Source organism: Hipposideros armiger, unplaced genomic scaffold (genome assembly GCF_001890085.2).
Source record: "Hipposideros armiger isolate ML-2016 unplaced genomic scaffold, ASM189008v1 scaffold_92, whole genome shotgun sequence".
In the NCBI taxonomy this organism is placed as follows: domain Eukaryota; kingdom Metazoa; phylum Chordata; class Mammalia; order Chiroptera; family Hipposideridae; genus Hipposideros; species Hipposideros armiger.
The window spans coordinates 1,783,346-1,794,321 of NW_017731442.1; the positions used below are offsets into that span (position 1 = coordinate 1,783,346).

General features: G+C 56.0%; 1 protein-coding gene across 1 annotated transcript; it reads left to right on the forward strand.

The window, feature by feature from the left end:
* Positions 1-2,183: 2,183 nt before the first annotated feature.
* ITPKA (inositol-trisphosphate 3-kinase A) lies at positions 2,184-10,961 on the forward strand. Its single transcript, XM_019644843.1, has 7 exons — positions 2,184-2,965; positions 8,854-8,950; positions 9,027-9,243; positions 9,388-9,592; positions 9,784-9,885; positions 10,176-10,247; positions 10,366-10,961. Exons 1-7 carry the CDS (start codon positions 2,477-2,479, stop codon positions 10,567-10,569), a joined length of 1,386 nt encoding a protein of 461 aa, XP_019500388.1. The 5' UTR covers positions 2,184-2,476; the 3' UTR covers positions 10,570-10,961.
* The last annotated feature ends 15 nt before the right edge of the window (positions 10,962-10,976 follow it).

Consider the following 10,976-nt stretch of genomic DNA (forward strand, 5'->3'; position numbering starts at 1 on the left):
TTTTTTTTTTTTTTTTTTTTTTTTTCAGCACAAAGAGGCCATTCCTCCACCTACATAGTGGTCAGTCTGCTTTTCTCCACATCCCTCTATGCACACCCATCCACTCAGGGCCTCAAGGACTAGGGAAACTGAAGCACAAAGAACAAGATTACAGGATTTGAATCCAGGATTTGGCTCAACTAAGAGGACCAAGAGAGCCCCTTGACCTTGTCCCATAGCTTTATTGGAACTCCCACAGGTTCTGTCTCAATATGTACCCTTACGCTTTCTGCCTGTGGTAGGTGGAGGCAGACTCTGCCTTCATTGAATAAAGTAGGGACTACACTACAAGATGTTAATGAAAGGAATTGAGCATAGCACAGGAATAGAAGTCAGGGGACCTGGCCAGGACATATACTGGCTTTTCCATCACCTAGCTGTGTGGCCTTGGGCAAGTTCCTTAACCTCCCTGGTTGAGTCACTTAACCCCTTTGCTACTTCTCCTGTATTGTGAGGAGGATAGGATGCATTTAAAGTCTCTGCCCACTCCAAAAGTCTACAAAATTAGCTCTCATTTCAATACCCATTCCCAGGTTTGCCCTTACCTTTTCAGTGAGGGACAACTGGTCAGGTATGACAAAGAGCTCTTCTTTGGTTGCTGAGTTGAAATTGCCACTGAGTTTTCTCTTGGCAGCAGGGCAGAGACTCAACTTGCAGCCCGTTTGTGCCTCCAACATTGCCCAGACATTGGCTGGCACACAGGTGCATAGTACCTATCTTTCTAGTTCTGGCAGGTCCTTGTTGACTCTCCCCATGCTGAGTTTGACCCCAGCTTCCACCACAGACCAGTGTAGCTCCAAAGGAGGGAGAGAAATGAGTGCCGGAGACATAGGTGTTTCTGGGCCAGACCCCCAGGCCCCTCAAGACTTCCATACCCCAGAAGAGGTAATTGTGTGGGATTTCCCAGGCTCTCCACAGAGGACTCCAATATTCAGACTCCTGTGTTTTCTACTTTCCCTCACTCTATTCCCTCAGTTTCTTTTCCCTTCTCTTCCTACCACTGTTTCTTCATCAATTCCCCCAGGATCTTCTTTCTTTGCTGAGGGTTCCTGTTTTCTCTCTCTCTGAACCCTCCTTTTCTTTCCTCCTGGTCCATCCTTGAATCCTGGCTGAAGGAAGATAAGAAAAGGAAAGCTGTTCCTTTTGGCTTTCATCAGTATCAGAAACCATCCTTCTGGGGCACTCTCCCCACGGGGCCCCCAACAATCCCTAGGCACTAGGCACCTGATATGGGATCCTCACTTATGGCATTTGGGGAAAGAGGCAATGTTGTGACATACTAGCTTCTACCCAAAGCAGCCTTCTAACTGCAGTTGAACATGTTAGTTCAGCTGCTCGCTAACATGTGAAATGGCCAAAGACCCACCGCAACAATGCCACTGATGAGCACAGTGCTCATGAAACACTTCACCAACATCAGCCGACTCTGTGGGTCAGGTGAGGTTTTCCTAATCATATTTAGAGTGTGGTGAACCTAAAGCTGGCTATTTCTACCAACCACACTAAAACTATTCTAACGTTTTAGAGATTTCACATCTTTCATTTTATTTTATTCTCACAGCACTCCTGTGAGGTGGACAACCACCTTGTGGAAGAGAATCAGCAGCTCAAGGGGGCGAAATGACTTGCATATAGTCACACAGCAGACTCCAAGCCCAAAACTCCAAAAGGAAAGCGAGAAGAGGGGCTTAGCCCCCACCAGCCAGCAGCCAGGGGTGCTGCTCAGCACTCCACCTGGACAAGGGGAGAGATTTAGTTCCCGCCCCCTGGCCTTATTCTCTGCCTACCGGTTAGTGGGGGAACTTGCAGGGAAGTAGTCTCAGCTGTTCCCCAGACAGAGTTTCCCCCTTGGGCACACGCCCTGGGTTGAGGCTTCTTTGGGAATCCAATGGCTTTGAACTAACTATGTTGAAGTGGCACCGGGCGGAGAGAAGCCCGGGGACCTGGAAGCCTTGGCTCAGGATGGATGGAACTCGGAAAGGAGCCCGAGGGACTAGGTGGGAGAACAAGAGCAGGACTAGCTCCTCCCCTGCGGGGTCGGGGGCCTTGGAGCCGGCAGGAGAAATTCTCCCCACCCCCAAAGCCAGGGAAGGCAATAAGACCCGGAGGCGGAGCGGCCCCTCCCGTCTCCTCGAGGGCGGGCACAGGGAGGCCGCGAGGGCCAGGCCCTGGGTTGAGCTCCACGACGTCTGGGCTTCCCCGACACCCAGAGCACAGCAACAGGGAGCCTTGCCTGCAGAGCAAGGGCCGTTTGGAGGCCCGCGCTTTCTCTAAAAGTGAAAGGAGTGGGCGGGGGGCGCGGCCGAGGCGGGGCCCAGGCGGGCTGCGGCGCAGGCTCCGCCTCGGGGCAGTCAGTCTCCAGCCCCGGGCGCCGAACGTCTCCAGTCCCCGCCGCGCCGCGGGCTGGCGGGCTCCACTGCGGTTTTTGTGCCGGGAAATGACCCTGCCCGGGGGTCCGACGGGCATGGCGCGGCCAGGGGGCGCGGGGCCCTGCAGCCCGGGGCTGGAGCGGGCCCCGCGCCGGAGTGTAGGGGAGCTGCGTCTGCTCTTCGAGGCTCGCTGCGCCGCGGTCGCTGCCGCCGCCGCCGCAGGGCAGCCCCGGGCCCGCGGGGCCAAGCGGCGTGGGGGTCAGGTCCCCAACGGGCTTCCGCGGGCTCCCCCTGCCCCGGTGATCCCGCAGCTAACTGTGACAGCAGAGGAGCCGGATGTACCCCCGGCCAGCCCCGGGCCGCCGGAGCCGAAGGGTGGCTGGCTCCCAGCCGTGGGCTCGTCGCACCTGCAGCAGCCGCGCCGCCTGTCCACTTCGTCGCTCTCCTCCACTGGCTCCTCGTCGCTGCCCGAAGATTCGGAGGACGATCTGCTGAGCGACAGCGAGAGCCGGAGCCGCGGCAACGTGCAGCTGGAAGCCAGCGAGGACGTGTGTCAGGTACGGGCCGCGGAGGCGGGGCCAGCGCTGGGCTCGGGGGCTGAGCGCTGGGGACCCAGCTCCGAGCTCTCTGAAGTCCGACTCCTGCCCTAAACTCCCTCCGCCGAGGGTCCGATTCTCACTGCCCAGGGACCGCAGAGGGGAGGGAGGCGCCAGGCGGACCTCTCGCCTTGGCAATTTTCACACCGATTCCACAGAAGGTCGTGGCCCGGGCCCTTTGGCGTCTAAGAAGGCGAATGAGGAGGAATCTGTGACCGTCTGCGCGGACCGGGTGGGGCAGGGAGCGGGAGACCGTGACCTGCGGCTGCGAGGTGGGGCTGGAGGGATCACAGGGAGTTGGCTTTGCCCTGCGAACTCTCCGAGAGAAAGGGGCAAACGAGTCTCCCTCTCTCGCCGCCCCCTCTTCCGCGCCGCGGCCCCACCCCCGCCGTTGCCACGGTTTCCCTCTCCTGAGTAGGAGTGGAGCTGCGCTCCAGGCTCTGCTTGGGAACCGCCGCCTTCTGCTCCCGGCGCCCGCACGAGGCGTGGACGCGGGGAAGGGCGGGGCGCAGGGCTGGGAGCTCTGACCGCGAGCGAAACGCCGACCTCCTGTGTTTACTGCTTCTAATTATGGCAGGGGGAAGGTAAACTGAGGCTGAAAGGGTGGTATCAACCTGCTAATCTCCGCCTCTGGTGTCAGAGGCCAAGTTTGACCCTCGAATAATTCAGGCCAAGGTGCTGTGAAGTCATTCCCAGTGCTTGCCCCTTAGGGGTGTGCCGCGCCAGGGATAGCCGTCTCATGCCCCTTGTTTAAACGAAGGCCAAATATTCTAAATAAGTCCCTGTGGCCAGTGCGAAGGAGTTGCTCTAGATCCACGTTATGCAAGTGTCCCTGGAGCTGAGGGAGAAGCGAAGGGCGCCCCGCAGGCTCTGGTGGCTCCGAGCCTTCCCAGAAGGGCTGTGAGCTGTAAGGAGAGCACTGGGGCATGGCCTGGGCCTGCTGAACCCGGGCTCGGCCGCAAGCTTCGATTGGACGAGGCAGAGGAGACAGTGTAACGACTTGCAGTGGATCGGTGACTCAATTACCCCCCTGAGACTTACATTACCCTGAGGGCAGCGTGGTTAGTGACACGAGAGGAAAAAGAAAAAAAAAGTCTCATAGAGTAGATGCGAGAAGTCCCTCCCTCTGTCCTCCCCGGGGAGAAAGGGTGCCCCTGACCCACACTCTTTCACAGTGCAATCCTGACCCAAGTAGGGAGGCGGGTGCCGCCTAGGAGTTTCCAAGGAGGTGGAATGTGGGAGAGTGAGAGGACTCCTCCCTTCCCGGACTCGGGAGCAGTAGCTATGGGTCCACCGCTCCCGCGCTCAAATCTCTTGACAGCTGAGAGGCGGGCGTCACCCCGATAGCCCTCCCCGCTCGCTCGCTTCCCTCTAACGCCCGCGGGCGGAGGAGGTTCAGCAGCCCAAGCCTGCGTGCAAAGTAGGCAGCCCGGCTGGGGTCTAGATTCCAGGACCAGTCTCAGCTGTACCCTGGGCGTTTTCTGCCGCCCTCTCCCACCCTGAGCCTCGCCATCTCCCGTCACGGCCAGGAGCTGGAGCAGATGGCCGCTGAGGGCCCTTCTAGCTCCAAGGCTGCTTCTCTCAGGCCTTCCCAACCCCCAGCCCGCCGGGGCCTCCCCGAAGGCAAACAGCCACCGCGGCGGCAGATAAGCCAGGGGGTGTTGACGGAGGCCGCCTGCGTCCGCGTGGGAGGGCCTAGTGCGGACTTTGCCTGGCGGCGGGTCCGGGAGCGGCATAGTGCGCCCGCCCAGGCTGCCTTTAGGGCTTCCCCAGGCAGGAAGCAGAGCCCTTGGGCTGGCAGACCGTGAAGGATGTACCTGGGAGAAGGGTACTGCGGCAACATTCGGGAGATCCCAGCTCGCCAGCCCCTTACACTCTGGCCTGGGTGGATAGTGGGAATACCGGGAGCAGGAGGCCGGGGAAGGCTGTACCTTGCCTCTGCCAGGAACATACGTCCTTCCCATTCTCCTCCTAGGAGTCCCGCACAGTCTCCCCAGAATGTGGAACTGTGCTTCCTCCAAAGTAGTTGGAACTGGACAGCCTGCCTCCCTCCCTCGGCCTTTCCTCTAGTAGAAGGAAAAGTCATGGGCAGGGAAACCCATACAGGCCGCGGAGGGGGGGGGCGGAGGGGGAGGGTTGGGGCCCCATACCCAAGGGCAGCTGGCACGACTGCATTTTTAGGCCTTGCCTGCCTCTTAAAGCAATTTCGGGGTGTTGCTCTAGCAGAAGACAGGGTGTTTGGCTCCTGGTTCTCTTTTCTCAGTGCTCCAGGATGGGTAAGGAGACCTGGATGCCATCCTGCCCTGGACCCAGAATTCCCACACTTCACTTTTCACTAATTATAGAGCAGAATTTAGGTTAACTGACTTCTTTTTTAAAAAGTAAATGCCCCTGGGAGGGTGAAGTCGTGGGTCACTTATACCTTAGTGCAAATGATTTTATAAATTTAAACTGATTGCTTTCACCACCACCACCACTACCACAGGGAGTGCTAGTTTGATAGGGCAATGGGAACATGGGGAGGAGGTTGGGCTGGTAGAGAACATCAGTCAGTGACTGGATGGCTGGAGGTGGGGAGTGGGAGTCAGGATGTATGGGGTTGAGTACCAAAGATAGAGCAAAGGGTCCATTCTGCCAGAAGATACACTGAGCATTTGGTGTGATATAAGAAGCAGGAGTCCTCAGGTCTTCCAAATGGAGCTTAAACAAAGGAGCATCAGAGGCTTGTGTGCAGGCAAAGCCCTGCCCAGAGAGAGATGCTCCTTGTCTAGCTCCAGGGGTGAGGAATTATCAGAGGGTCCTCCTGTGGCTTTATCAAAGACTCGCAAGGGTGAGCTTTCCTGGGCCTTTTGTCCCAAGATGCCTGGGTAGCCTCTGTCTGTGAGCTGTTTTTGCAGACTTCTGTGGGCAGTAGGTGGGTCAGAGGATGGGGCTTTGGCCCTCTTTTCAGCTAGATTTCACTCTGTAACATAATCTGCTTTCTGATATCCATGCAAGAAAAAAGCCTTACCTGCTCAAAAATATCTTCCCTGCTCTTGCTCATGTGCCCAAATCCCCATCCACCCACCAAAGAATGATTCTCCAAGAGTCTTTTTGGAGACATGCATCTTTACATGAATTGTGTTTCCTGGGGGAGGTAGCTCCTTAAGAAGGAAGATGGCAGTGAGTTCCATGACACTTCCATCAACTCCTTCCATGTTTGACCATTTCCATTATTCTCAGGGGAGCTAAATCCTGTCATACTAACCTCAGGAGGTGGCTGGGAGGGCTCAGATGACATGCTGGGTATGAAAGCCCTTTGTAACTAGCATGACAGGAACCAGCCTTAATCTTTGCTGCTCTTGGCTGATATAATCCTCTCAAAATTGGGGCAGGGAGAGTAGGTGATGACCCCATTTTACTTCAGCTTGGGAGCAAGTCGATGCTGTGTTATCACACATCAATCTAGTGGCAGGAGTCCAGGGCTGCAGGTGCTAAGTCCTCTTCTACCAGTTCCACCTTCTACCTTCCAGCCCCACTCACTGCTCCTACATGATCCCAGAAGATGGGATGATTCAGTTCTCCTACCTCACCTAACCCAAGGCTGCTACCCCCTTTGCCTGGGGTGGCTACAGAAATAGATGTGCCCTCTGATGAACTCCACTCTGGTGCCACTCTCCCCTACATTTGGCCAGTAGGCCCGTAAAGCTGCTTGAAGCCCCACCATTAAACCCATTCTTTTGAATGAAGGCAAAGGTGTTCAGCCAACAGAGGAGGGTCCCCAGGCCAATCTGTGTTTCCTCAGAGATCAAAACACACCACCTTTTGACTGCAAATCGCTTCACCTAGCACCAAGGTCTTTCTCATACGACTTTGACTGCTAAAGGGAGTCAGGGGGATAGCATGGACTTTGGAACTTGCTGGGGCAATTGGAACATGGGGAGGGGGTTGGGCTGCTAGAGAGTTTAAGCTGGAGACTGGGAGGCTGGAGGCAGGGAGTGAGGGCATGCTAACTCCTCTGAGCCTTGATTTCCTTCTGTAAAATGGCAATAATGCCACCACCTCATGCATTTGCTGTGCATGTGCACCATCATCATCATGATTCTCAAACTGAGTGTGGGAGAAGAGAGTATAGGATGGTGCTGCTGAATACACATGGCACATTCTTCCCAGGATTTTATTTGAGGATTTGGAGGTGGGAGAGTTTTATAATAAAACTTGGATTCATTATACAGCATAATGCAGACCTTGAATGTATTTAAAGAGTAAAAAAGGGAGTTTTGAAAGAGATGTCATGCTTCTAGTGGGCTGCTTCTCACTACACCCCCAGATCCCTGGAGATTGGACACGTGATCACACCCCAGCGTGCCATGTAGGGACTAGGGACTGCAGTAGAAAAGCAGGAGCAATGCTATCTGATGGAGGTTGAGAAGTGCCTGGCATGCAGTAGGCGGTCAGTAAATGGTGGCTTGTATTATGGCAGCAGCTATATCCTCCCAGAGAAAACAAGCTCACACAGATGAAATTCTCAGTTGGACTCATTCAGCAAGAAAGTGACAGAGCCAGGACTGAAACAAACTCCTGACTCCACATCCAGTGCTCTGTCACTTAACTCCCATCTCCTTCCCATGGGAAAGGGCTTAATGGTCAGTAGCCTTCCCCTGCTTCGGCCACTACCCCATTTCTCCCTTTCCCTCTTAGAACTTCCTCTGGTCAAGGAGGCTGGATTCCCTGGGTTCCAGTCCTATGGGGGCACACATGGGTAACTCCCCTAAAAGGCAGGCACCCCTGGGAGGAGGCAGCAGACACACAGTTTGGATAAACAAACCTGTAGACATAGGAATGATGAGTTTTGGGTGGGAAGAGGAAAGGTCCACAGTATGAAGATGCTCTCAGGATTGGGTGGAGGCCAGAAGCATTGGTCATGAGGCCAGAGGTACACCAAAATCTACATTTCCCCCTCAGTTTCATCTAAGACAACAGGCCCTCAGCTCTGCATCCCATTTTCAGAGCTCAGGTTTCTGGGTCCAGATCAGGATCAAGGGTGCCCTGGGTCTTGCCAACTGGTTAAGGAGTGATATGGCACCCAGGAATAGCAGAGGATTTGGGGGTACCCCAAGCCATTTTCTCTCTAGGCTCTGCCAGGCTGGCCTCCCTGCCTTGGGCCTTTGTAAAGGTTTGTTTTTGTGTTTGTCTGTCTCCCTAAATGAGAGGAACCTATGGTCCCAAGTGAATGAATCAACAATCCAGATGTGTCCAGCTTCTGCTTCATGCCAAGAAATGGGGTTGGGGGAGAGCCTGTCACACTCAAGCTTCATTTACTACTCACAACAACCCAGTAAGAGTGTCTATTTCCCATTTTACAGATGAAGAAACTGAGGCTTAGAGGCTTGTTGCTCAGGTCTCAGAATATCCTCAGGCATTGGTGGAAATGCAAATTTTTGGTCCCACTCCAGATCCCCTCAGAATTTACCTGCAGTAAACTTGAGAATCTGCATTTTTAACAAAGGTGACCATCAGGTGAATCCCATGCCTACATAGTTCTAAAACCTCGACAGAGCAGTTTAGTAACCTGCTAACGCAGCTTTTGAGCGGCAGAGCTGGGATGCAAACCTGAGCCTTCTTAAGCCAAGTCCAGGGCTCTTTTCAGCACTTTTGAGAAGCTGGATATCTGTCACTACCCTGTGCTTCTCAGTGTCCGCCACACAGGCACACAGTAAACTTTACCTGAGTGAATGAATGAATGAATCTTGGGGCCCTAGCTGCTTGCTGTGGGGCAGGGGGCGGGCCAGAGACCCTGTTCCAGGGGAGGGAGGGTTTATGCATTGCTGAGACGACGGACATGCAGACCCAGGCCGTGTTGCTTTCAGAAAAGCCACTGGCAGAAGATCCGGACCATGGTGAACCTACCAGTCATAAGCCCTTTCAAGAGGCGCTACGCATGGGTGCAGCTGGCTGGACACACGGGTGAGCACGCGGCTGGGGTGTGTGGGTGCCCCGGGGAGGGAGGGACTAAGCAGTGCTAACTGGTGTGGGTCTGCAGGGAGTTTCAAGGCTGCAGGCACCAGCGGGCTGATTCTCAAGCGCAGCTCGGAGCCTGAGCGCTACTGCCTGGCGCGGCTGATGGCCGACGCGCTGCGCGGCTGCGTGCCCGCCTTCCACGGTGTGGTGGAGCGTGACGGCGAGACCTACCTACAGTTGCAGGACCTGCTCCACGGCTTCGATGGGCCCTGCGTACTTGATTGCAAGATGGGCGTCAGGTACGCGTGCCCTGTGAGCCGGACGGAGACCCCTGGGCGGGGGCCCAGGGCTGAGATGAGAGTTCTACCGGGTACCCCAGGCCGTGCTCGACAGGGTCCCGGGGTGCGACCGCTCATGCCCTGCTGCTGCCTGCGCCTCCGTAGGACTTACCTGGAAGAGGAGCTGACCAAAGCCCGCGAGCGGCCCAAGCTGCGGAAGGACATGTACAAAAAGATGCTGGCGGTGGACCCTGCGGCGCCCACTGAGGAGGAGCACGCGCAGCGCGCGGTCACCAAGCCGCGCTACATGCAGTGGCGAGAAGGCATCAGCTCCAGCACCACACTCGGCTTCCGCATCGAGGGCATCAAGGTGGGCCAGGCCCGCTTCGCTTTGCCGAGTCCCGGCCCTTCCTCCCTGACAGCCCCATAGCGCGGTATCTGCCCTCCATGTCGGACCCCCACCCTGGCCTCCAATGTCCCGGGAGGTACTGTTGCTCTAAGTCATCCTCTCCCCTCTGGTGCATAAGGGGCCCCTGACACTTCCTGTCTCACCTCCTTAAGAAAGCCGACGGATCCTGCAGCACGGACTTCAAGACCACACGAAGCCGGGAGCAGGTGATTCGCGTCTTTGAGGACTTTGTGCAAGGGGATGCGGAAGTGCTGGTGAGCGCCGGATCCTAGAACCCTGAGGTGTTGGGGAGCCTGAAACCGAGGGATGCCCCCCAGGTCATCCAGTCTACTGCCCTCGCCTGTGTGACCCCCATCGTACCATTTATCATTGTGTTGTAATTGTTTTACGTTTTCCCCCATCTGTTCTGCGCTCCACATGGAGCGTCTGTGTTTTTCTCACCACGGTGTTTGCCAAGCGGGGCATGCATCGTGGCTCCTAATATTAGCAGAGGCTCAATTAGGGTTTAGTTAATTTGCACCCCTCTCCTCCCTACCCTCTCCAGAGGAGGTATCTGAACCGCCTGCAGCAGATCCGGGACACCCTGGAGGTCTCTGAGTTCTTCAGGAGGCACGAGGTAAGAGTGGTAGGGTAGGCTCAGGTGCTGGGTCTGTGGTTTGTGAGGGCTTCAGCGGGAATAAAATGGGGGGCTTTTGTGGGAGAGGGCCGTGACCTGACCACGTGGGGCCCGGCAGGTGATCGGCAGCTCGCTGCTCTTCGTGCATGATCACTGCCATCGTGCCGGTGTGTGGCTCATCGACTTCGGCAAGACCACGCCCCTCCCCGACGGCCAGACCTTGGACCACCGCAGGCCCTGGGAGGAGGGCAACCGCGAAGATGGCTATTTGCTAGGGCTGGACAATCTCATTGGCATCCTGGCCAGCCTGACCCAGAGATGAGGCTGGGCTCCTGTTCCCGCTCAGACAGGCTGGTCTGACAGATGGACCTTCAGGTTGTGTCCCCGCCATGCATGCGGACGAGAGGCTGAAACCCCGAGGTTGGGATGTTCACAGGGTCCTGCAGGGCCAGGTGCCAACCACAATGGGACGCACTGCACGCACTGGGGCTATTCCCCATACAAGCCCCAGAGGTCCCAGAGCCAATGACACTAATTTATGGGGATAGACTGGGACAATGGGCTTCTTCCTCAGCCCAGCTCTTCTGAGGGGGCTCTGTACCTCTCCAGAGAGGCCAGATAATGAATTTTATGTTGCAGGCACTAGATCTATTGGTCTAACCTCCCACACTACAATGGACTCCCCTTCCCAATAAAACTTGAAGACACCAGCTTTGACGACTCAGGACT

What these genes read in the sequence shown, in the direction of transcription:
- ITPKA (XM_019644843.1), top strand. Translation starts at nt 2,477, where the DNA reads ATGACCCTGCCCGGGGGTCCGACGGGCATGGCGCGGCCAGGGGGCGCG. An exon ending in CCAGCGAGGACGTGTGTCAG is followed by an intron (nt 2,966 to 8,853) that starts GTACGGGCCGCG and finishes TGTTGCTTTCAG; the next exon opens with AAAAGCCACTGGCAGAAGAT. An exon ending in AGTTCTTCAGGAGGCACGAG is followed by an intron (nt 10,248 to 10,365) that starts GTAAGAGTGGTA and finishes GGGGCCCGGCAG; the next exon opens with GTGATCGGCAGCTCGCTGCT.